Source organism: Delphinus delphis, chromosome 21 (genome assembly GCF_949987515.2).
Source record: "Delphinus delphis chromosome 21, mDelDel1.2, whole genome shotgun sequence".
Lineage (NCBI taxonomy): Eukaryota > Metazoa > Chordata > Mammalia > Artiodactyla > Delphinidae > Delphinus > Delphinus delphis.
The window spans coordinates 2,817,066-2,843,404 of NC_082703.1; the positions used below are offsets into that span (position 1 = coordinate 2,817,066).

Below are 26,339 nucleotides of genomic sequence, written 5' to 3' on the forward strand. Positions count from 1 at the left end.
GAGAGCCAGGTAACGGACCCTCAGGTCACCTGCCCCGGCCACTGGGCTCCAGGTGTCCCTCGAGGCTGGGAATGGTCCCCTGGCACAGAATGTCCAGGTACCTCTTGACGGACTGATGTCAGGTGTTTTGGAGGAAGACCCAGTAACACCAAGGTTACCATTGATGGCATAGATAAGGGGCACTGGTAGATTTTAAACGGCGCCTTACACCCCAGGTACGGGGATGAATTTACCCTGAGAACAAAGCAAACAATGAAGGGATTTGGGGACCCAGATCTACCCTTAAAGGACTTAGGCAGTGATTAGCACGTGTCTAAATCACTCAACTTTGCTAACAGTCTGGCTGGAAAAAAAAATCAGAGAAAAAGGGATGAAGCATTTTTTAAAAATTCAAATTAGGAAACTTGAAAATGCATGAAATCCCATCTGAAATGAGTTACAGTCTTGAAGCTTGTTCTGCTTAAGTCACTTCAACATCATACAACACAAATTAAATCCATTGCTCATAAAATCCACCTAAACTTCCTATTAAATTGTATAAAACGGGCTTTCTGCGGTTGTCCCTATCACTAAAAAAAGGCAATTTTTATAAAATCATTATCTTCCTAATTAAATAATCCTAACTTCAAACAGTTCCATTTTCATTTTAAGGAGAATTATTTTCCAATTGACATTTAGTCGGGACAGGTGCTGTTACATTCACAGCTCTTAAGCTATTGGGATTTTTACGTCTGAACACCAGAGACACTCAGGGGGCATTTTGTCTCTTTTCTATCTGTCTTCACTGTCTGAGCACAGTGTAAAGTTTCTCAGTATATTTTTTGTAACTCATTAGTTTTTGGCATCCCGCAGAGCGTATTGGCTAACAGGTTTCATCCTTTCTTGGAGCACAACTAGCTGTGAAAACAGATCTTAGAGCAGACTCCCTCCACCCTCACAGGATTACTGAAGGTAGGAAATGCAGGTGATTATCAGAGTTTGCTTTTGATACAGACATCCTGCTCTTCCGCTGGCCCTTTGAACTGACTTTGATATGCAGTGATTAAGAGGGGCTCAACCCCTGGAGGAGCAGTGGCTGCAGCCCTGCCTCTGCTCCCCCTCTATTGAGTCCTCGTTTTGAACTATTGATCAAACAGATTTGAGGGGATTTGTTGGAGCCTGTGTGGGGTAAGAAGGAAGGAAAGGGAGGAGGAAGGAGGAGGAGAGAAAGGAGGGGGCACGTCTATAAACAGTTTCAGAGGGAACCCGCTGGTCAGACCTCACTCGCCTGATTTCACACACCTTCCTCCAACGAAGATTTGCTTCTCTTTCAGAAAAAGCAATTCCAGGGCGACTTGCCGAGTTCCCATTTTGGCAAAAGCTCCATCGTGGGTTCAGAGCAGCCCAGCTTCGAGGAGGACACAGGGAGGGCTGAGAAGGTCCAGGATGGTGGTGTTGGTCCTGCTGCGGCTTGGCTGGCTGTGCGCCCCCCTGGGAGCCCTGGTTCTGGATGTCAACAACAAGAGCTCTGTGGATGCGCAAGGAGCCCGGAAGGTAACGCTCGGTAGAGGAGGAGGGCTGGGCGCTGGGCTCGAGTGAAGCCATCACACAGATGAGCATCTGAAGTAGCTAATCTAGACGGTGGGCCGGATGGAGGCTGTGGAAGGCACCCTGGAAGAATCCAGTCGCTTTAGCATTAACTCACCAGATGAGCCAAGTGGCTTTTCAGGGCATGGAATTTCAGGGCTATCAATTCACCTATAAATCAGGGAGTAAGCTAACATTTAGAAAGCTATACACCACGTGCCAGGCCTTTTATACATACTATCTCATCTCCTCTTCCTCAGAGCTTGAGACAGCTGTCACATCTCCTAATGACAGATGGCGGAAATGGGCTCAGAGACGCTGAGGAATTTAACCAAGGCCACACAGCCAGGGAATATGGGAGTCAGAAGTTACATGCTGCGTGCCAACCCTCTCACTTCACAGAATTGTTTTATAGGAAATGTTTCATATACATATGAAAAAGCATCAACCGTAGATGAGAGAAATCAGTCTTCGGTATCTGTTTCTCTGCAAATGAGGCATCACTAGAAATCAAAGGACGGTTGGGTTGGCCCACTGAGGGGCCTACTTGGCAAATGGTGACTGATGTGATTCACTGGAGTAAAACGGTCAAATAGGGATGCCACAAACACCAACACTTCTTTAAACTATCGCACAGCATCTAGAGCTTCTAGATACATATCAAAAATCTCATAACCGTCTCTAAGACACACGTGGGAAAACATTTTCTTCCATTTTCACAGAGAGCATAAAAGATGAAATTCTATGTTTAAAAGTAGGACAATTTTTCAGACACAAATAACCTTTGCAGCACATAGGTCTCTTTGTTGGTGATTTGCTCTCCCCTTTGTGAAAGAAAACCAATTCTAGCGAAAAGTCAAGATGCTGCTTGAGGTTTGCCTCAGTGTTTAAAGTGCCTCTCTTTTTGGCTTTCTCCATCTCCTGCCTGGAATAAAAACTCTTCACATCTCGCCGGACTCCCTAGCCCTGTGACAACAGCTTCTCTTTACAGGGTTCACAGTGCATGTCTGACACAGACTGCAACACTAGAAAATTCTGCCTCAAACCCCAGGATGAGAAGCCATCCTGTGCTACCTGTTGTGGATTACGGAGGTGGTGCCAGTGGGCTGCCGTGTGCTGCCCAGGGACGCTCTGCGTGAACGGTGAGTCAGCACGAAGACTTGCAGGACTGCAGCGCTCCCAAAGAGCAGACACAGCATCCGGGTCTCTTAGACTAGGGTATTCCACGACAGGCACTCTCTAAAGGCTCCAAAGTGGTTCTCCGCAGCTGCCTCTTCCCGATGCAGCAAAATAGTTTCTTTCCCGGCAACAACTTGCCAGCAACTTGGAGATGATTTTAAAGCAAGGGTTCAAGTTGGAATCTTTCAAGTTCTTCTGTTTTCACTTAGATTCCATTAATTACTTAAGCACCTGCTTTGCCATATGTGAGATGTAAATATTTAGTGCCTGTGTCCCGGAAATCTAGAAAGTTATACAGAAACTGAAGGCGGAAGTACTGCCAAACCCTGTGACAGTCTGATAATGAGCTTGTCTGTGGTTCTCATCCTCTAACTCCACCTGCTTGTCTCTCAGATGTTTGCACTGCAATGGAAGATGCAACCCCAATACTGGAGAGGCAGATCGATGACCAAGATGACACAGATACACAAGGAACAAATGAGCACCTAATTCAGGAAAACAAACCAAGAGGAAGCCAAATATTAAAAAATCACAAGGCAGTAAGGGTAACAGCAGCATTCTAAGCATATATATATATATATATATATATATATATATATATTTTTTTTTTTTTTTTTTTTTTTTTTTAAGAAAAATATTTTCTCCTCCTAGGCTCTTAAGGATAGGCTGAAACTGACTTATGCCTCTCCACCCCGGAAGCACCTAGGGAGCATGTCCTATTTCCAATCTCTTTCCATAAACAGCTATGGAGATCATGGGGGTAAGAGCACAAGATAGTTGGCAGGCCAAGAGGACGGGGAATAGCTATAATAACGGGCTGGTTAGCAAGAAAGACTTTAATTGTTTAATTAAATTTTATATGCACATCTTTTTATAGTCTATAATTTAACAAATAGAAATTTTCCTTTCTAGATCCTCAGAATACAAAATAAAGGAGAGAGGAACATAGATGCAATAACTTTTCATTCTCGGACAAAATACAAACTTCACTAAGACGCTTTTTACAAAATTGCAGTCTCAAATTCCAGTCTCTGACATAAAGCAGCTAGGATTTTGAAGGTGGTGAATTGGCCATTCTTGTTTGTTGAAGGCGGCTAATTGCCCCCTGTGTAAGTAGTGGTCTCTCTTTGGGTCAGTACAAATCCTATTTAATAAAACACTGATGAGTGATACTTATTTCATGTCTCAAGACTGGAAATCCCATCTTTCTTTAATAAATGTTTTAACTTTATAAAGCAGTAAATTGTGTTTGGGAAGACAGAGATGTCCACTCCATTGTTGCTTTCAGCCCAGGAGCCAGGCATGCTGTTGCTCTATCTTTACTTTGCGACCTTATCCTACACCCCACGCCCTAACCCAGTCATGCCCTCACAAGCCACCATTCCCCCTGCTTATTACTAAAGCCCGTATCAATCTCGTTACAGGACAAGAGGGAGAAAGCTGTCTTAGAACTTTCGACTGTGAACCTGGACTTTGCTGTGCTCGTCATTTTTGGACTAAAATTTGTAAACCGGTCCCATTGGAGGGACAGGTCTGCTCTAGGAGAGCGCACAAAGATACCGCACAAGCTCCAGAAATCTTCCAGCGCTGTGACTGTGGTCCTGGACTATCATGTCGAAGTCAGGCAACTGGAAATCAACGAAACTCAGGGTTAAGAGTGTGGCCAGAAAATCTGAACAGCTGCACGTCTTCCAGCAGAAGTCTCAGACAAGAACTTAAAAATCTTCCCATACAAATAACTCTTAAAATCAAATCTTGTAGTAAGTGAAACAGACTGAGCTGGAGAAACTGCCTTGTGATGAATGGAAACTAGTTTGGGCTTGTTGTCTATTTCTGCAGAAAAGTGATGTGATTCTATAACAAATTTAACTCTGATCTAGTGATTCCGTTAGTTCAAATAAATCTTTACGTAATTTCTGGTGAAGTTATGGTACCTGACAGTAGTAGGCAGAGAAAATTATCACAGCAAATACTTTATTTTTCCTTAAAACCCCCATTGTTTATAATCACTTATTTCTTGGAAGGGAAATACCGTTTTGCTACAAAATAACTTGGTTAATAAAGAAGTAAGATTCAAAAGGTAGTATCTTATGTTTGTATAGCCCACTGCAAGTTACAAAGCACTTTTACGTTATTTTGTTTTCAATAGCTTTACTTACCATTTGAGAACTTCCTATATTTTGTATTTAAATAATTTCTATATTTCAAAGCTAGGGCTTTCAAGGAGTGCTTTTACTTATACATTTTGACCATCTGAACTTAAAAGTTACACTGGAAGAAAACTAGGGCAAAAAAAAGTAAAATCTTTGTTCAAAGTATAAGAGACCATATTTTATACATATGGGTACATATTAAAAGTGGTTTTAATTAGGGAAGCTCTTTCTGATGGATTACAATCAACTGTTACAGATTTCATTTAAGAGATAAACCACACACCTGTTCTTGGAATTAGGTTATAAGTATATGTTACAAAATCGCATATGGGCCAAGCATAGAAAAAAGTCTCTAAAAAAGATTGAACCTTCTTCCAAAGCTTGCCTAATTGACTAATTTACAATCAGTAAATAGGAGGAAAGGTAATGAGGTAACGTGGTTTATAGCATAAGGGCAGAAAATGAGAAAACAAAAATTCCCATTTGAGATTTGTTATCATCTCATCTCTTACTCCTCTCCACTGACCCTTAGTAAAGTGTCATCATGAACAGAATATATAAATTGAAACGTATTTGCTAATAAAATAAGCACAAGATCATCTGATAATAGTACAAGAGGTTTTATTGACTAACGCAAGCTACAGCATGAAGAAACAATTATTTAAAAACACCATAGACCCTTATGTAGCAAAGGTTAAGAAATAAATTAAGACCTATTGGGCTGTGCCGGGGAGGATGGGCCTCATTCACTTCGATCCTTGGGTTCTCGGTATTTCCACTGGATGTAGTCAAAGATGTCCTTCTCACTATCCACGGGCAGCGGCTCTCCAGCAACTCCTGCAAGGAGGGAGAACAGAACCTTCCTCATGAACCAGTTCTGGAGTTTAGAGGTTTCAGGACTGAGAGCTACACAGGACTCACTTTCAGAGGAAAAAGAAAATAGTCCCCAAGCCACTCAAAAAAAAAAAAAAAGATATTGACTGCCCTCCCCCTCCCCCGTGAGCTTGTGTCTGTGCTTTGCCACACATATTACCGGCGCTACACAAAGAACCTCAGTACCCCAACTCTGGCCAGCTGAAGTGGCCCTAATCCATGATTTTTCTGTCTGCTGGATCTCCACCGTATTAGAGAAAATACTCTAGTGAGTTCCTTTGCAACTCAAAATACGGTCCCCAGACTAGCAGTACTGGCACCACCTGGCAGCTTACTGGCAATGCAGAAGGCCACCGAATTAAAATCTGCACTTAACGAGGTCCTCACATCGTTTGTATACACACTGACATGTGAGAAGCACAGCCCTCATCTACCAGGGATGAAAAACACTTTCAGGACAAAAAGACAAAATCTTCATCTTCCTAGAAGAGAACAGTAAACCACATAGTATATTGTGAAATGTTAACAAGATCTATAAAACAGAAATCAAGCAATTTTTACTCTTTAAACTTTAAAAGCTTGGGGCCAAAGCTACCAAGTTTGGCCTGGCACTAACAAAAATACCTGGGTTCTTTGGAAGTCTTGGAGATACACTTAAGAAAACAAAAACACTTTAGATCAATAAGATTATTTACTGACCACCAGAGGTAGAAAGAATTTAATCCATTCTAATAGAGCTGGAAATAAACGAATCTTGTCATCATGGGCCTTCAACTGAGGGCCTGGGAGCACCTATGGATTAAAGCTTTTTTTGTTGCCTGAGGGACTAACAATACCAAAGAAACTGCAATTAACTGGCACAGTTACTGAAAGGCTTTTTAGAAAAACCAAAGTTGCTAAACCAAAATATCCAGACGACTAGGATTATCTCTAATGCAGACAAAAATACTCACCAGTGACTCCCAAGGGACGGATTGTGTATTCATTGATTGTGAAGCCTTTTTCTAGGGCATGAGCTCTCATATTCTTATTGAAAATATCACTCCCAGTGAAATAGAGGACACCACAGTAATACTGATCCTTGGGTATCAACCTACAACCAATAAACAATTCACCAATCTTTTACTACATATTTCCAGTTTAGCAAAAATAGTACTCTTAAAATCATTACGGCACAAAACAAGTCTGTGTGGTCCAATAACTGAAGAGGACACCATCATTAGGTAGACCATTCAAATGACCTCAACTTTGCAGTTAGCTGAGGTTTCAGTAAACTATGCTCTGCAAGAGGTGTGGACAAATGCAAAGCAGTATCACTTGTTACAACCAACTCTCCCCAGGCAGGATCTACTCTGAGTTGCAGAAGACACCATGGTGAACCTAGAGATAATAAAGTAGATTCTGCAGACAGTCATTATTCTTTACATACTTTCAGGCTAAACATTGTCTATTGCAGGGACACATGGCACTTTGGAATGAAAAGGGGTCTTAGACATTTATGCAAATTCCAAGACATACAGAGGGAGGGGGAAAAGGGGAAAAGAAGGGAAAAGTTAATAGGTCAGCAACAAATTTTGAGTAATACCTGATATCAATTCTCCTGTGTGGATATTCCTTTCCATCATTTTTACTGGGAAGCTGGCAAACACCCTAAAACGTATATTTAAAAATAATGTTTAAAGATTTTTTTAAACTTAAGGCTTAATTCTAATCAAAGACTGTTAACTGTGAAGCTATTTTTGCTTTAAATGGAGGCAGTTTTAGAGTTGTGAGCGCTTGTAACTTGGTAGCTTTTCTATGCACTATATATTACCCCTGCCTTCCTACTGTGCTTCATGATAACTAGAGAACCACATGAAACAGCAGGCAAGGGTTCCGGTTATGAGGGTCTGGCTTTTGTGTGACTCTAAACAAGAGAAGCTAATCAAGGAAAGCGTGAAAGACAGAGACCAAAACAAACAGAAAAAAGCAACTTGGAAGAAACAATGATTATTCAGGGAGAAGAAAACAGACACAAAAGCTATCAGTAATATTCTCAGATCACAGATTTTTATCCATGAAATAAGGACAGAATTCTACAGAAAAAGAAAACACAAGGAAAAGATTTAAATCAAAATTTAAAATATGATAGAAGTAGAAGAAGTTGAAATTGAGGAAATCTCCCAGAAATCAGAAAAGACAGAGAGAGGAAAATTAAGAAAAATTTAAAAGACAAGAAAATTAGAGGATCGTTTTCTTCCTTCTCTACAGGTGAGTTTTCATTATACTTCTGCAGTTTTCTTTTTTAATACTTCTGCAGTTTTTAAACAATAATTATCAAGGTGTGTTTTGTTATCTTTTGCTTTTCCAGGAAAATGGGGACAGTTTATGGACTGGGCAGCAATGCATAAACATGTAAAAAGAAATACAAACATCACCAAATTTCAAATCTAAAGCTTCAAATGCCACATTCTAAGAAAACTACACAAGTGACAGGTTTCTGGTCCTAAAGAGCAGTCGAGTTGGTACACACGTCACTAAAAGACATACTTTTCACTCAGCAACATAGAAAAATCAAAATCTAAAATCTAAAATGGGTATTTTCTTTAGCAACTCCTATTCCTGAGAGATTAATGAAACCTGTTTATCTTCAAATATGAAACCTACCTTCTTAGGCACTAACAAGTTCCAACTCAACCTTCAAATGGAATTACCATGAGGCATTACCTTGCAGATCTGGATGTCTGAACCCACAGGCAACGATCTTTCTGTTTGTCACATCAGTAATAGGATTCCATCTAATGGCTTTGTTCCTGTCCTCAAGGCTAATTTTATTTCCTGCACTTTTTCTGAAGTGCTAATGTTAAAGAATTTCTCTGTATTACTGTAAATTCTTTACTCAATTGAGTGGATTAGTTTTGTCTGGCATTTCAGTTAGGTCACTTCATGCTGACTGTCTGAAATAAAGCCTCTTTCATTTCCCCAAGTGTAGCCAAGGTATATTCTATTGTCCAGTGAATCCTCGCTGTAGATATTTCACAGAAAATCATCCTCCGAGGTCAAACCTGCACGAAACGCTAAAATTTGAGTGGTACTCACCATATATAAAGTAAAAAGGCATCTAAATGCAGAGGAAATTGGTTTTTCTTCCAAATGTCATTATATTCACGGGAAGAATAGTTCAATTAACTAAAGACCCTGAGTTTACAAGAAGAGCTGGAATAACCCTGGCTTTCCTAAGCTTTGATTACTATTAATTTAAGAGAATTCATGTTTTGAAGATAACTTAAAAAACACACAGATGGTCGTATCTTTAAAACTATTTAGTCAGTGCTTATACCAACAAGATGTTCTGAAAACAAGTGGATCGATATGGAGTGGAGTTTACTCCACTTCATAAGCTGAATTCATTTTGCAGCCAATTTCCTTTCAGAAACATAGAGATCTTAACTCCTTTCGTGATCTCTGCTCATGTTCACGTGCTCAGGGTCACTGCCCTGACTCCTGCCTGCCTCTCTCTCCCCGCAGAGACCTGCCTGCCTAACTTCCTTACTTCAAGTCTTTCCCCAGGTCTCATCTTCTCAATAAGGCCGGACTCTTTAATACCGTCTCCTGCACTCCCTTTCTTTTTAAAAAACAATACTTATTATCTTAACGTTTTACCTACTTAATATGTTCATTGTTAAGTAGCAGTCCCTTCCCATACCCTCAAATAAAAGTTCTACTTAGGGCTTCCCTGGTGGCGCAGTGGTTGAGAGTCCGCCTGCCGATGCAGGGGACACGGGTTCGTGCCCCGGTCCAGGAAGATCCCACATGCCGTGGAGCGGCTAGGCCCGTGAGCCATGGCCGCTGAGCCTGCGCGTCCAGAGCCTGTGCTCCGCAACGGGAGAGGCCACAACAGTGAAAGGCCCACGTACCGCAAAAAAAAAAAAAAAAAAAAAAAAAGTTCTACTTAAATTCACTAATCTATCCCATTCTCCTAGAGCAGAGCCTGGAATGTAGTAGATGCTAAGTATGTATTTGGTGAATTGACTGAATACACCTTCTCATTCCTACTGACACTCATTCTCCCCACTTTGTTCTTTCATAGCACCATCTTCTCTTTTTCTATCCCTTTTTCTGTTCCCCAATTTAATTCTTTCCAGGTTACTACCTTCTTCCAACTGATCTATTTCCAAATAGAAATATATTATCTTTTATATTATTATTATGTATTATACTAGTATAACACTGCACAACTCTTTGAAGATACAGTATCTTCAAAAGATATCTGTACAAACCCTTCAACGTTTCCACATATATTACTTAATCTGATCTGCATAACAGTCCTTTGACAGAGGGCAAGGATATCATTTTATAAATAAGAAAATTAAGGCCTTAGAGAAGTAAAGCAACTTGTCAATGTCACACAACAAATTGGCAATGGAACCAAAAGATCTTAAAGCCTCCGTATCCAAATCTACTTTCCTACAATGCAACATACCAACACCCACCGTGTTTGCAACAAGACACAAATCACTTCTTATTGCCTCCAAAATAAAATGATTTGAAAGTGGACCTGGAGTGCTTCTCATCCTAACGAATACTAATTATAAATGTCAAAACAGGAGGCTCAAACACGGCATTTTCTAAGCTTCAGTGAATACATGAACTACATGTACGGTATACAAACTTTATACACAGACCATCCACTAAGATAGATTCCTATGTCACAACATAAAGGCCTTGGTCTCTTATTGTGGTCTAAGTCTTCTATACTTTGAAAACAAACAAAAAGCCTGCTTTCTTATTTTTTAACCTGTTTTCTTCTGGAAAGAGGTTTGGAGGATTCCCTTTCTGCCAATACCTGTACATGTGCTGCCAGGTATGACCGAGAGAACGGAAGGCTAGATAGAGCCAAGACTTCCACAACCCCAGCCCGTATCCTAGGATGGGTGAGCGGTCCTAGTCTTTCACACACCACATGTACTGTGAGGTCTGAACCGGCCGACTCTGCAGCATCGCTGGGATTTGGCTGCCTCTGACCTTCCTAGACAAAGGACTTCCCTTCTTTGAGCAGCTACTAGGATAACCCAATTCCACTATGTCAGCAACTCTTTATGTTCACATACTTGGCTACCCACCTTCCTTTGCAGGTTACACCCAGCCCACCAGCTTGTAATTTTTCCTTGTATTCTTGCTAGCTGGATTACTACAGCCTCTGTAGGTCTTTCCTCTGGATCTCTTTGGGCACAGAAGAATACTGTTCAGACTGTAAAAAAATGCTTCTGCTTTTTTATTGTGTAAACACCTTCCTGGTGGCTAACTCTGAAAACAGCTGCTACACTTCCCCAGGAGAGAGTCCAGTGCTTTCACAGAGATGACTACTGAAGGAAGAGAGGCCAGAAGGGGTCCCTGGTGGCATACCAGGACACTTTCCTACTATTTAAAAAAAACAACCCAACTTGTCTAGCACATGATTTTTAGATTTTATCTGATTGAATGTTCTTTAAATGTAAGATTTATGCACATTCATTTTGAGTGATTTAAAGTCAATCTAAACTTAAAAGGACGTTCATATGGCATATACAAATCCTATTTTTATTAATATCTCATGTGTGCATATATTTTTGAGCATAGAGTAAGAGCTCAAAACCTGACAGACTAGGGAGAACAGATCATAAATGTAATTCTCAAAAACTGACTAGAATTTTTATTTTTACCTTTCCCAAAGTTCTTTTGAAAATACTGATAAAGTGTGACAACTTAGTTAATATACCTTCATAGCCCATTAAAATCACCATGCTGAATCAAATGACATGCTTTTTTGCATATATGATTAAGTACACATAACATAAAATATACCACTTTAACCCTTTTTAAGTGTGCAGTTCAGTGGCATTAAGTACATCCACACTGTCATGCAACCATCACCACCATCCGTCTTCAGAACTTTTTCATCTTCCCCAACTGACATTCTGTCCCCATAAACACTCACTCCCCATCTCCCTGCTGCCCCGCCCATGCCCTGGCAACCACCGTTCCATTTTCTGAATGACATGGTAATTCAATTATCTATCTCAACCATCTTCTTCTACTTTTGGCTAAGACTGTCAAATCCACACAGTGAGACTCTTGCTAATTTTAGCATGTCCATGCTCCAAAAGCATAGTCTCTGACTTAGGAAAAGGGGGGCATGGAGAAAAGAGCGCCCAAATGCTGTATTTAAGTGAGCAGCAGATAAATGTAAGCCTTTATTACATTAGCCCTAGATTTCTGTTTGCCTTCGGTTTTTATACAGGACCATTTATTAATGTTTTTAATCCATTTGCTATTCGTCTTGAATCCTCAAGTCTTAATCCCCTAGGAAGAACACAGGACTTTGACAGTCCATCACAGTGTGTTTCACTGGGACGACTCCACAGGTGCCCCCTCTATGAGCCCCTTTCATATAGCATAGTTCTTCCCCTGGACGTTCTATCACGTACCCTGATGCCTTCTTTCTTTGGTCTTGTAACAGATTAATACTCTTCAGACAATTCTAATCTCACTTATTAATATATTCTGAGTCAAAGAGTATTTGCTGTTTTAGGGAAAAAATATAATGTATTAAAGTCATTATGGATATTTTAAAAATAGCAGATTATGCATAATTACCTATTCCAATGGCACAGATTATTTACAAGTGGGGAATTTAGAACAAAACTCTTTACTGGGACTTCCCTAGTGGCACAGTGGTTAAGACTCCACGCTCCCAATGCAGGGTTCGATCCTTGGTCCGGGAACTAGATCCCACATGCATGCTGCAACAAAGAGTTTACATGCCACAACTAAGGAGCCCTTGAGCTGCAACTAAGGAGTGCACCTGCAGCAACTAAGACCTGATGCAACCAAATAAATTAAAAAAAAAACAAAAACAACAAAAAAACCCTCTTTACTAAAATATTCTCAGATTAGAGAATATATCTCCTCTAAGGTCTAGGATGTCCTATTTACTGACCGTGACACTAAGCTACAGTGAGGTCACACTCAGAATGGTTACTGGACAGTCTCCACAGTTTTTTTTTAAATGTGTTAATTCAAGTGAGTACTTACCATGAACTTTGTTTCCCCTTTTGACAGAGTGTCTGTAATAAAATGGACCTTTTGTAACTGCTCCACAACACGATGTAACAGCTTTGGCTATAGAATCATAATTAGGGAATAAGAAAAAAAGCAATTACTCTGTTACAGCAAGAGAGCATTTTTAAAATGAGTTTTCTGATGCTCTATGCAGAAATGCCTAGTTTTCCTATGTTCTGAGTACCTTTTCTTCTAACAGAAAATTCATCTTATCAAATGAAACCACCACTTTTCACCAATATCATGATACCCCCAAATAGACATCATTTGTCTTTATCTGTTTCATTAAACAAAAAGTTACCTGCTTCATCTTTAAAAGGTATATATTCCAAAACCAAAAGCATTTTGCCTTCATGGGTCTTCTAACAGAGCTTAAGTTTCTTGATAGACAATAAATAATTCTGGAAGTATTTTACTAAATTTCATCTCTTCCAAATGCTAGACTGTCCTGCCAATTATTTGTGGACAATGCGTGTCCCTTCCAACAACTTACTTTGCCTCTCAAAGAATTCAGTCAGTACAAAACACTTCAACTGACTTTCAGAAAGATTAAAACAAAAACTCATTCTGAAAATATCCAACTATCATTTAGAAAATTATATTCACTGCTGTGTAAGACCGATCACATTTGCTTATAAATTCTGAGGTACCTGTTTGGTTGACTCAGAGGTAAAGCTTGGATGGGTAAGAAGAACATCCATGTCGCCACTGGACTCTGCCCCTATGATAGCAAAGAATATGTATGGAATTCTCCTTGTAAATTTATCAATTAGGCAAACACAGAACCAAGGTGATGACACACATAGAAGAGTCTTACTTCTTACAGCCTAACTTTCTATTTCACTGTGCTTCATATTCAGAATTAGTTAAAAGAGTTCAATTTTCTGTCCAACTATTCAGGTATATTAATGTAAACAGCAGAATCTGGGATAACAACAGTAATTGATGTTAGATATATGTTGCATACAATTGGTTAAATATTATTAAAAATGTACCTAAGTAACTACTCAATACTGAATAAAAATAACATTTAAATATACCTTTAAAATATATCTATGAACACTAAATATTTAAAAATCTCAAATTAAACAATATGCTCTAACTCTGCAAAGGTTAATCAGAAAATTCATTTCAATTCTTCTGAATGAATTCACTTGATGAGTACTGGTAACAATTACTATTATGGCATCATAGATAAGAATGCTAGATTCTTGGGGCTTCCCTGGTGGCGCAGTGGTTGAGAGTCTGCCTGCCGATGCAGGGGACACGGGTTCGTGCCCTGGTCCGGGAAGATCCCACATGCCGTGGAGCGGCTAGGCCCGTGAGCCATGACCGCTGATCCTGCGCGTCCAGAGCCTGTGCTCCGCAACGGGAGAGGCCACAACAGTGAGAGGCCCGCATACCGCAAAAAAAAAAGAGAATGCTAGATTCTTATAGCAGCTACCCAGAGAATTTCTGATAGCCTATTACCACTTCCTAAGCAAAACTCCAGAGGTGGCCAGAGATTCAGTCAGACATCTATTTCAAGGTTTTAAATAAAGTTCTATTTCAATTTTTTAAGATAATATTTTAAAATTTAGGTTACCCTTCCAAAATTTTGAGCCAGTAAGAGACCAGTATTGTGTGGTTCTCACTTTGTTCACATTCACATAGTAAATTAAGATCTTCTGAAGAACCTGGTTGTTTTGAGAACTGGTTCTGAGCTGATGTCTCTGAGACATTAAACTTAGATCCATTAGAGAAAACTTAGAAAATTAAATAAAGTAAAACAACAAACATAAAAACTACTCATGGCTTCACTAGCATCTAGCCAGATAACCACTATTAGCATTTAATATACCTAAAATTATTTTATAATAATTTTATTAGAACTAGTCATCAAAAAAACCCATCTTATAATAAAATCAGGATGAATTTCCTCTAATTTATACTCCCATTTATAAACAAATAAATTTAGCTAATACTACTAGATATTAGTAAATCTATAAAGTAACAAAAATTACATCTTTTTAATCCATGTTTTTCATATACATTAGGCAATTTTAACATCAAGGCATGAATAACCTAAGCTTAGGAAGTATGTTACCTCTTCTGAAACTGCCACAGACTGTAGCAATGTATTCAGAATCCACTTTTTCAACTTCACTTAGTACAATATCCTAATAGAAGAAAACTTAAGTCAGTATTCTAAAAATGGCTTTTCACCAATTGACATTCTCAATTCTAACCAAAGAATACAATTCAGCACACTCTTACTTGCATTTGTAACATCTCTTCACGAGGAATTCTTTTCTCAAAGTCCTCAAAATATCTATAAAGACAGAATAAGTAGACAAAAGATTTTTTGTGAAATTTGAATCTTAGAAATTAAACTGCCTACTTTATCAAGTGTCCTTATACAAGCAGATCTTTCAAAAATCAAGACTAAAATTCATTACGACAAGAGTAAAATTGGGGGGGTGGGGAGAGGTTTATTCCTTAACTTGGATCAAAATCCTTAAGTGTCATGCTTTGTGATATTCCAGATATTCCATCCAAACTTATTTTAAATAAACTTCGCATTCACATACCAAGAGTAAATAAATATATTTAAGTTAATACGGTTCCAAGTTAGACTGCTCCCTACTGGCAAATCCAGGGATTACAGTTTATTGCTCTTAAATCCTGAAAAATACTTGTATTTTAAAATATTATCCAACAATATGGATAAACCGAGACAACATTATGCTAAGTGAAAGAAGTCAGTCACAAAAGACCATATATTATGATTTCATTTACATGAAATATCCAGAATAGACAAATCTATAGAGACAGAAAGTAGAATAGTGGTTGCCAGGGGCTGGGGGAGGGAAGGGCAGTTGGGAAGAAATGAGGAGTGATGGCTAATGGGTTTGGGCTTTTTTGGGGATAACAAAAATGTTCTAAAATTGACTATAGTCATGGTTGCACAACTCTGGGAATATAAAAAAACACTGAATTGCACACTTTTAAGTGGGTGAATTACTTGGTATATGAAATGATATTTCAATAAGGCTATTAAAAATACTATCTTAGGGGATTTCCCTGGTGGCGCAGTGGTTGAGAGTCCGCCTGCCGATGCAGGGGACACGGGTTCGTGCCCCGGTCCGGGAGGATCCCACATGCCGCGGAGCGGCTGGGCCCGTGGGCCATGGCCGCTGAGCCTGCACGTCCGCAACGGGAGAGGCCACAAAAGTAAGAAGCCAGCGTACCGCAAAAAAAAAAAAAAAAAAAAAAATACTATCTTAGTATTAAATAACATCTAAGAATGATAAAGTGCCTGTTCAAAAACAATTCTCACAACAAGCAAGTTCTTCAGAAGATCTCCATTTACTATGTAACTACGTAAATGCAAGGAGAGTGAGAACTACACCATCCTGATCTTTTACTGATTCAGAGTTTTGGAAAGGCAGTGTAAGTTTTAAAATATTGTGGTAAGGCATCAACAGGGAAGTTCAGAAGGTTATTAGGACTGAATGGCCAACAAGACAACCTAAGACCAGAGGAGGTACATGCTTATGCACGTACACTACGTGCTGTAAATAATCAGTCAGAAGAGGGGGTCTGTATCTTGCACTTGACAAAGTAATTACCCATGCTGACAGACGACACGTCTACTAGTTATTCCTATTCTGGTATTTCGGTGTCTGGGTTTTCTTCCTTTTCCTTTTTAAAAAAATTTAGTGTTTCATGGTCATGTCCCGTCTTCTCAGGTAGACTCTAAACTTCTTAAGAGCTACACAGAACCTGTTTATATCCTAACCTCAGAGGCAGTGCTTTCTACAATGTAAGCATGAAATAAATACCCTGACTAACTGAGGCCCTCAGTTCTATGTATTTTAAGGGGAAGTTCCCAGCTAAAGTCAAGGTAATGTGGGATATACTCAAAACAAGCAAACAAACTAGAAGGCAGTAAAAAAACACGTGTGAATACAGGCTTATTCTCTACAGGAGTCTGCAACAAATCTTAGCATTTCTGATTAGTAAAATGGCCGTGTTTAGCTAAGTCTGAAGACTTATGGTGTACGGAAGAATGGCTATAAAAAATTTTACTTTTACATTTCAAGTGTCAAAAGGAAATCTGCTATCTTACTTTAGCCCAATTCGCTGATGATGGTTCAATTTATCTTCATTTTTTCTGAGATCTGTATAGAAGATAAATAAAGTTGAGATGCTGATTTAAACATTTTTGAAAAAAAATGCTAATTTCAGTGATCCTTTTTTTCAAAGAACTACCTGGAAAACACACTGAAATGACTTTGAAAAGCAAATGAAAAAACTTTCAGATAGTAAGAACTAGATAAAAGTGATTCTTCAAGTCAGTAGTAAAACCCAACAGTGACTGCATAATCATTTTTATTTACTGAATCAAAATTTCAATTATAGCTACATAGAACAGTAGATAAAACATACCAGGATCATACCAAACTTCACTGGTATAGCAAAACGCACCTTCTAAGAACCTATATTGCTTAATTTACGGTTAATAGCAGCATGAGAAGTTCATTCATACTGTTCATTTGTTCATTCCCTTCACTGGATTAATATTTATTGAGTACCGATTTGTGCAGGCACTATGCTAAAAATCCCCTTGAAAGGAGAGGTAGTATTATCATTTTTTTAATCAAGAAAACTGTAATATCTTAAACTGAAAGTGACCGAGTCCCATCTGGGTGGTCCTTTAGTGGGTACAGGCACAGGAGTGAGCCTTGTTAAAGAAACGGCAAGATACGTATGCTTCAAAAGCAACTCCTATGGTCACCCTTATATTCACAAACATAAATTCTCTCTGGAGACATAAAATGGAGAAAAATAAGCACCTTCATTATTAAAAATAAGCATGTAATGTTTCTCATAATTGTGTGCACACAGAAAACACTAAGGTATATGACCGAAAATGCCACAGAAATATTGAGTTTGTTATATATGGAGAGAGGGATATCGACAGCTATTACATTACATATCTGTGAATGGTGAAATAATGTAAAACCACCACAGTAGATCCTTGACACCCCAAGGGATGCAACGAATACCTTTGAGAAACAAACTCCTGACCTCTTTAACTAATATTTCACTCAGGTAAATTATATACGCCACACGCAGAAAAGCACAAACCCTCTCTAAGATGCATATATAGAACAATTCATTCTCTAGCTATGTGATTCACACAAATTCTCAAGTTAATAATATTACTTATTAATCATGCCTTTTAAGAGTCAGTTACTATTTTTAAGTACTTACTAGGTACCAAGGACTCTGCTAAGTCTTTTACATACATTATTGCATTAAATCATATGAGAGAGATATTTTGATACCATTTTGTAGCTGAGAGACTGAAGTATCACAGTCAACTTTTTTTTTTTTTTTTTTTTTTGCGGTACGCGGCCCTCTCACTGCTGTGGCCTCTCCCGTTGCGGAGCACAGGCTCCGGATGCGCAGGCTCAGCGGCCATGGCTCACGGGTCCAGCTGCTCCGCATGTGGGATCTTCCCGGACCGGGGCACGAACCCGTGTCCCCTGCATCGGCAGGCGGACTCTCAACCACTGCGCCACCAGGGAAGCCCCCACAGTCAACTATTTTAATAAAGGGGTGGAGACTGGATTCAAACCCAAGTCAGTCTCCAAAATCTGTCCTCCTGACCATCTGGGTTGCTTATAAATTAGTTGAGCCCACAAATATTACTCCCCAAGTGCCACAGATGTGCTGTAATGAATCCATATAGTATACACCCTTGAAAGCATGAAGAGATAAATTATATTTAAAAGATGGCTATATTAGGTTTAAGGAAAATGTTTTATAATTACTTGACTTTTATTTTTATCACTTCTTTGGAAGCAAAAATCCCTTCAATAAGCATTGCAAGCCTCTTAACCGAATTTTTCTCAATATACATAACTTGGCTTTTAGGCTGAATGTATAGGACTTTATGGTCTAGAATTTTATTAAAGAAACAAAAGCAATTTAAAAATCGTGTAAAAATCTACAAATGAATCATTGCCTTTAAACCAAGAAGCCACTTCTTGTTCTTCTTGATTTTTTTCTAAATTATAAACCAAAACATGTTTAAAATGGGAATATAAGCTATACTTTATATCTGTTCTCTACTGTAGAGTTAAAAAGAAAATCTTACCATTCGTTTCTACTAATTGAGAAAGGGTTTTTCAAATTCCAGTTTGTTAGAGCATGGTCCTTCAGCACTATATCTGACCTGAAATTAGTGACCCACTGTACAGACTCACCTTCTAATGTCTTAATTCCTTCATCTACAAACTTCCTTGCAGCAGAAGGACTACAAAGAAAGAAAAGCATTATCTCAGTGTCAAGTGAAACTCAGGATCCAACAAATAACCAGTTATGCCTCCTCTTGTCAAACATAAAAGCTACCTTTGAGCTAAAAAAAACACCTGCTAAACTACTGTGTGGTTACTTTGGTAATGTTCAAATTATTGAAGCCTTAATCTAGGGAGACAGTCATAAATTTAGATATGAAAAAGACATCCAAGCAGCTAGGTGGCATAATGCCGTACATTATTCATACACCAGACATACAGGCACTTGAAAACCATTCATTCAAATGAGATTTAATGAGGGCCTATTATGTGTCAGATATTCTTCTAGGTGCTGAAAATACAGCAGGAATAAGACAAATAAGGGCCCTGGTCTTACCTGTTTATACATTCCAGTGGTTAGAGAGAGACAATAAACAGATATATAAACAAAGAAAAATATCTGGTAGATGAATTAAAATAGGGTAATATGACAGAGTGGCTGGGTCTTCTTTAGATTGGGTGGTGAGGGAAGGCCTCTCAGATGATACTTAAACTGAGATTTTAATGACAAAGAGCCTTGGTACAGAAACTGACATTCATATCAGGAGGGCAATGTGGCATAGAAATAATAGATCTGGACTGGGAGTCGGGAGACCCAGGTTCTGATTCTGGCCCTGCCACAGCTATCTCACTTTCTGCATTCAGTTTTCTTGCCTGGAAAATGAGAATAATGTAACAGACGCTCTCTAAAACAAATATTAACATTTTATAATTGTCTTGGGTCCCCAAGGAGTCATGCTCCTTTTCAGTATACTAGGTTTAGGAATTTAATATATTTTAAAATAACATTCATCAAATGGTTGCCATTAAGGAACAATCATCATATACCTAAAAGAATGGCCTCATTTCATCAAGAAGAGAGTTAAGTGAAGCACTGCAGCCCTAATACTTCAGTGTTAACCTTTATTCTCTCCAGTGTCAAAGAAGCCTCTGCTAGCTCAACTTTAAGATAGAGATGCCTTCATTAGGAAATACTGGAGTGCTTGTTCCAAGCTCATAGGCCAGGTACTACAGAAAAAGCTTAAATGTTTAAGATAAATACCACGCTCAGAGAGGCAAAAGAGCCACAATGTGGAGGGAGTGATAATAAGTCCACAGAGCAAGTGCTAATGGAGCTTAGAGGAAGGAGAGATTACTTCTGGCTGGGGACTCAAACTGGATTCACGTGCCTTGAATGGGGCTTTTAAAGTCGCGGCAGCCTCTGAAGAACCAGCCTGAGACATGTGAAATATGGGTGAGTGAACTGCATGGGCAAAGGCGCAGAGGTGGAAAGGTACAGGCCTTGAAGAGAAAGAGCATGTACTTTAGTTTGGCTGACATAAAAAAATTAAACAACCCTACTACTGTGTCTGCTTAAAAAATAATTCTTACCCAATGCCACTAACTCGAGTCAGGAAATTGATGGATGAACTCGTATCATCCTGCCGAATCTTTAAGGAAAAAAAAAAAAGTCTAACAATGATTTAGGAATGCTTTGAGGACTCAAATGATCTTATTAGAAATACACTAGGCTGCTAAGAGACTTGAAGAGCCTTTTACACTGCCTGGATACCCCATGCAGAAGGATTCATGTAAAACCCCAGTGGTTACAGGTGAGTAAGAAAGCAGATGAAGATGGCTCTTCTCTAATTTATCCAATACTTTAAAAAGGCTTATTCATAAAAAGACCAGAAGTGATGTAATGACTATCATCAGGGTGAAATAAAACCATAAAAATGCTTGCGAGAGTTTAAGCATAGAAATTCTAAAAGATAACAATCATTTAGTCAAAGTTTATAATCTCCCTTCTAAATGGTACTGAAAATAAAGAAGTAATTCTATCACAGATGCTAATAGTCTCTTAAATGCAACATAAAATAAGTGAACAGTTTATAAGAACAATATTCAAAATCTAAAATATAGGACACTTACAAAGCCATAAACTGCTCCTCCCTTTTCTCACTGAATCTAACAGAGGATGGATGACATCACCCACCCTGCAATGGTGCTACATGATAGCTGCCATAAAGGCAGACACTATAAGCAAACAAGTTAGCATTTTACCTTTTCCAGTTTACGCAATTTTCCAGTAGCTAAAAACTCATCAATCTTTTCAGCAATTTTTGTTCCTACTCCAGGCTACATAGAAAATAAAAAATATAAAAGTCACATAAATATTATGCTTACCAAATCACTAAAAGATAAAGGAAAAAATGAGAAATGAAAAAACAGTGATTGTCACATGACCAGTTTTCAAACAAAGGACACAGAAAATTGAGCACCAGTAAAAATATATTCTCCCAAAGACAAAATGTTTAAATGATTGGCAAAAGAGGAGCCCTAATAAGACAATTCTAAATGACCTTGCGTTTTCAAAATTAACTTTTGTTGTAGAAAAATTAGAAAATATAAAATTGCATAAAGAAAATATTAGAATCACTTGTTAATTTCATCACCCTGAAAATTAAAATAACCTGTAACCTTGCCACTTAACATCTGCTATGTACTGACTTCTTTTTTGCTCATATATATATGCAAAGTTACGTGCGTGTATATATGTGTGTGTGTGTGTGTGTGTGTGTGTGTATACATACGGCTACTTTTTTCTTACAAAAATAGAATCATACTGCTTTGTAAAGTGCTTTAACTTAAAAATGAATCATGAACAAATTTCTGTATCGATAATTAAACTACAACATCTTTAATGACCGCATAGTGTATTATTGTAGGAATGTATCATAATTTACTTTAAGACTACCGTACAGGAGAACATTTAGATGTTTTCCAATTTTTGAAATTATAACAATGCTGTCATGGACTTGCTCTAGAACAGAAGTTCTCAGGCTTCTGCATACACCTGCATCACGTGAGGGATGTGCTGGAACAGAGAATGCCAAGTCCCACCCGAGAGTGACACTATTAGCATACAGGGCTTCACGGAAATTACAGAGAACAGGGCTAAATGCCATAACATGCAAAGGGGCTTAATCGTGTGCTTATTAGTAGGTAAGATCTCCTTGGGAACACTAACTCACATAAGTTCCTCTACCTGGGGATCAGAAAGAACAGCTAGCGAGCAGACATGCGAGTACCGCTCTGTTACCACACTCTCCTTGAGGAGTAACACTCAAGCTGAAATTCAGCGTGAGAATGAGTACACATATACGTGGCAAAGTAGAGAAAGAAAACTGTAAGTACATATGTTAAAAAAAATCTTAAATCCACCCCCTCCCCCAATAAAAACACTCCAAGCTTGAAAAAGTATGCTTGAAACACATTAATATTATTCCAAGAAAGCAGTGAAATCTGCCCGTGTGGGTCACGGCAGCTTCGGAGGCAAATTTCATCTTGTGGGAACCCATCAGATGGGTACATGTGTGAGCTCTTCGATCAACTTGCTCCCTAAACTTACCAGTTTCTTAGCTTCTGCTCCACTCTTTATTTTGTGTGGGTACTTTGCTATCACAGATGCTGCTTTTCTACAAGTAAAAAGAACAAAAAAAAGGAAAACCAATTGGAAAGCCAGCAAAGTATTAGTTTTTCTTAAACTGGAATATACATACAAACAAATATGCAGCTTAAACTTTCACCAAGGTGAACTTATCTTCCACATCCGTGTAAAACTTTAAAACTCAATGAGCTGACAGACCCCCTGCATCTCTAACTTGTAAAAGTATCCTGAAAACCCTCGCATTTGAGAATAACACAGTTTCAACCGTATATGTAAAACTAGGGAGATCCAGGAAACCAGTAGGCTTTCCTTTCTGGGATTAAGTGGAAAATATCATTGAGCTTTTTTTTTAATAGCTAGTTTTTAGAAATTGTTCATAACTCTCCTTTCATAAAAAATGTGCCACCTAGAAGTATTCAAACTACTACGTACCAAACTGGCTTATGGATGGTTATTTTTAAATTCATGGCTTAAAACTGTATTCCCCTATGTCCTTGTACCAGTTCTTCTTTTTCATTGCTCTCATTTCGGTTCCACGTAAAGCAGTGACCTGTATCCTTGCCATCTCCACACATACCTAGCTCAGTAGTCTGGTGACAGATTGGGTCCACCCTGGGAGCTCACTGATGGTATCCTGTCTATAATTTCAATGCTAAATGTAGTTTTGGATAGTCTTTGAAGCCTTAGTTTTTCACTCTGTTCTAGCACATATAACCTTCAGATTTGGATTTCGACTTCTGTATTAGCATGTTACTGATGATGAGTCTGGAAAGGTAGGCTGAGGGCAATTTGTGGAGGAAATTGTTTCAGCAAAGACAAGCAGTTCCACATAATTGGCACTATGGCACAAAGCCTGAAAGGGAAGAAGAATTAAATCAGGAAAGACCTTTTGTATGCAGATGCTTTGGGGTTTTATCAAGGTAAAGAGGAAATATTTAATTCAAGAGAATACTTTGGTCACATCAAGAGAAATGTATATGGGGACTGGGGGCTGGGGAGGAGCCTGCAGGGGTGGTAGGGCATCACCTGCTTTTCCAGACTTATTGCCCACTCAGACTATACCCCTTATGCAAACTGAATTACTGACTTCCTAGAAAATGCAATACCCCTTCGTGTCTCAGTGCCTTGGCTCATTTTGTTTCCTTTCTCTAGATTGTTCCTCCTCTCCCTTATCTCCTGATGGGCTCCTTGAAGACTAAACACCTCCTCTCTGAAGCCACCTGAGACTCAAGTAGAATACGGGGTTGAATCGCTCTCTGATTTTGAGATCATCAAATGTGTGGACAACAGTACAAATATTTTACGGAGGAATTCACAGGAGGCAACGAAAGGGAGTGTAATCAGCTTTTAGTTATGGTGAGTGAGAAGCAAAGATGGGAGTTGAGTTTAGTTTTGAAAGGGTAGAGACAAAGGTAACATAGGCTTGAAAATCTGGAGAAAAGCCCAGTGAATACAGATCTGGAGTCACTGACTGGTATTCAAAGCCAAGAATGGTAAGATTGCCAAGGAAAGTATAAAAGTGAGAAAAGAGGGCTCAGGGCAGACCTCTGGGAACTACCAACATTAAAAGGTAAGATACAAGAGGAGAAAGAACAGAAGATTGTGCCATCATGGAAGTCAAGATGATGCCACTGAGAGTCCAGTAAGATGAGATACGGGTGAGAACCTTTTCAGAGGAATGGCAGGATGGAAATTACACTGCAATGAGATAAAGAATGACTGGGGATGAGGAAATCCAGGCAAGGAATACAGATTATTCAAGGTTAACTGTAAAGTGGAGGAAAGAAAAAGGTGCTAGCTAGAGGGCAGAGGGAGGTGAAGAAGATTGCTTTGTTTTTGCTCTTAAGAGCTGAGGGACTTGGACATGTTTACAGATTAAAGGGGCGGAAGCAGGCGGATATGGCATTAACGGCTAGGATAACGGCCCTGGTGAAATGGACAAGGATGAGATTCAAAAGGTGACAGATCAGCCACACACCAACCAGATGGAAAGATTCCCCTGAACCACATCTACTTTACAGCACAGACCTCACCCACTGTCTTTCATTATGACTTAAAATCAAACTGCATTTTCAGTAATTCACGTTCAATGATGGGAAAAATATGTCTTAGCCTATTTTCAATCAGAATTGGCAACTAATCAAAACTGATCCTACAGAACTCTGCCCAAATTCTCCCAGAAATATCGCAGTAAAGTGCCACCAGAGTCAATACCCTCAGTTCTTGCTTTTTATCCCCTCCTACAGACGGTCCTCATATCCACTGGACCCTCAGCCCTGTTAATTGCCACACATCCGAGAACGCATGCTAACAGAGAATGCCCCCCCGTCCCACCTGTAGGCATTGTACTTGTGGATAGCCTGGTTCACGTTCTTCTCAAAGTTTGCGAGTTCTGAAAAGGCAACAAGAGGCTCGGTGAACAAGAACCACGAGTAAACAAACGAGAACTGAGTTTCCTGGAAGGAGGCGTAACGACCTCTTAAGGGACAGGGACCTCCCCGCTTGTACACCGGCCAGGCTAAGGGCAGCCCAAGCGTGACTCAAGGGTCTCCAGCAGGACTGACAATCTGCCACCGGCGCCGGAGGAAGATCTGCACGGAAGACTCCGGGCTGCTAGGGGCCGGACATCCTTGGGCTGTCGGGACTCGAGAGAAGGAAGGGAAAGCAGCGGGGAGGGAGGAGAGGAGAAAGGCAGCGGCGCCGGGCCGGGCTAACCTGTGAGCATGTCGGTGATGCCCCCGTTGAGCGTCTCCTGCGGCGCCTTCCGTTTGCTCATGGTGGCCTGCACCCGAGGACCGCAGAGAGCTCACAGCCAGGGATGGTCCCCTTGCCCAGCTTTCGGGAGGAGCTGCGACCTGGAGAGGACGCAGGATCAGCCCAACGCGGCGAAACCAGCGCGACTGGCTGAACAATGAGGGCTTCTGACTGGGGGGGCGGGGCGCGGCGCACGAGTGACGTCACAGGGAGGGGCGGGGCCGGTGGGGGACCCAATGCCAGGGGGCGGGGCCGGGGAGGGGCCTCAACGGCGAGAGAGAAAAAGGATCCTGGAGCCTGCAGGACCGGGAGGAGGATGTTGGACCCGAGCTTAGATTTGGCGGAAGGGAAATGGGAGCCTCAGGATTACAACCCAGTGGGGTTCCTATGGGAAGACTTGGACTCCTAACCTAAGGCGTTGTACCTGTCTTCCCAGGCATAACGTTTTCTTCAGTCCTCTCCGTAGAAGGGAAGTCTGGTTTTGACTCTGAAGTCAAAACTTCAGATGGTGGGGTATGTAAGATGATGGGGTATGTAAGATGATGGGGTGCGAGTAGAGTACATAGGCCGCAATGCAGTCCCCGCTGCAGAGGAGTCCTGTAAGGCTGCGGCAGGAGTCTGGAATGAAATCTGCCGATCACAGGAATGCCTCCCATACTAAACTTTTTAGCAGATATGCCAACCAGTGTCAAAAGATATTTTATGTTTTATTCCCCTCCTTTTGCGGCAGGGGCCAAAGTGAAAAAAACACTAAGAAGCCCTTAACCTAGATAATGAGCAATGCAACTGTCATTACAACATGATGACCTATAACTGAAAAATTTATAGTTCTGCTTAAGAAATGGAAATGTGACATCAGCAATATGTTACTTACAAGAGTAACTCCTGGGGTTCGTACTCAACTGCCAATTCCAGGCAATTGCTTTGTGTATAAATAAATTAAAAGCTTAACAAAAT

At 39.8% G+C, this 26,339-nt stretch overlaps 2 protein-coding genes across 4 annotated transcripts; one reads left to right on the forward strand and one right to left on the reverse strand.

The window, feature by feature from the left end:
* Positions 1 to 1,088: 1,088 nt before the first annotated feature.
* On the forward strand, positions 1,089 to 4,400 carry DKK4 (dickkopf WNT signaling pathway inhibitor 4). The gene is given in 6 exon segments (XM_060001492.1): positions 1,089 to 1,533; positions 2,558 to 2,708; positions 3,139 to 3,249; positions 3,252 to 3,284; positions 3,489 to 3,505; positions 4,170 to 4,400. Coding segments are annotated over 6 exon segments (651 nt in total). The 5' UTR covers positions 1,089 to 1,425.
* On the reverse strand, positions 4,257 to 25,529 carry POLB (DNA polymerase beta). Of its 3 annotated transcripts, XM_060001072.1 has the most exons (15): positions 25,344 to 25,529; positions 24,963 to 25,020; positions 22,590 to 22,656; positions 21,242 to 21,316; positions 20,570 to 20,628; positions 19,109 to 19,158; positions 16,963 to 17,014; positions 15,108 to 15,162; positions 14,938 to 15,010; positions 13,502 to 13,572; positions 12,825 to 12,911; positions 7,357 to 7,421; positions 6,725 to 6,864; positions 5,612 to 5,735; positions 4,257 to 4,373 (listed from the first exon to the last, which is right to left on the reverse strand). In XM_060001072.1, exons 1-14 carry the CDS (start codon positions 25,402 to 25,404, stop codon positions 5,641 to 5,643), a joined length of 1,008 nt encoding a protein of 335 aa, XP_059857055.1. In that variant the 5' UTR covers positions 25,405 to 25,529; the 3' UTR covers positions 4,257 to 4,373; positions 5,612 to 5,640. The 3 variants fall into 3 exon arrangements, with proteins under 3 accessions (XP_059857055.1, XP_059857054.1, XP_059857056.1); XM_060001071.1 differs by lacking the exon at positions 4,257 to 4,373 and having other exon boundaries at positions 5,503 to 5,735; XM_060001073.1 differs by lacking the exons at positions 4,257 to 4,373; positions 14,938 to 15,010; positions 15,108 to 15,162; positions 16,963 to 17,014 and having other exon boundaries at positions 5,503 to 5,735.
* Positions 25,530 to 26,339: the final 810 nt, after the last annotated feature.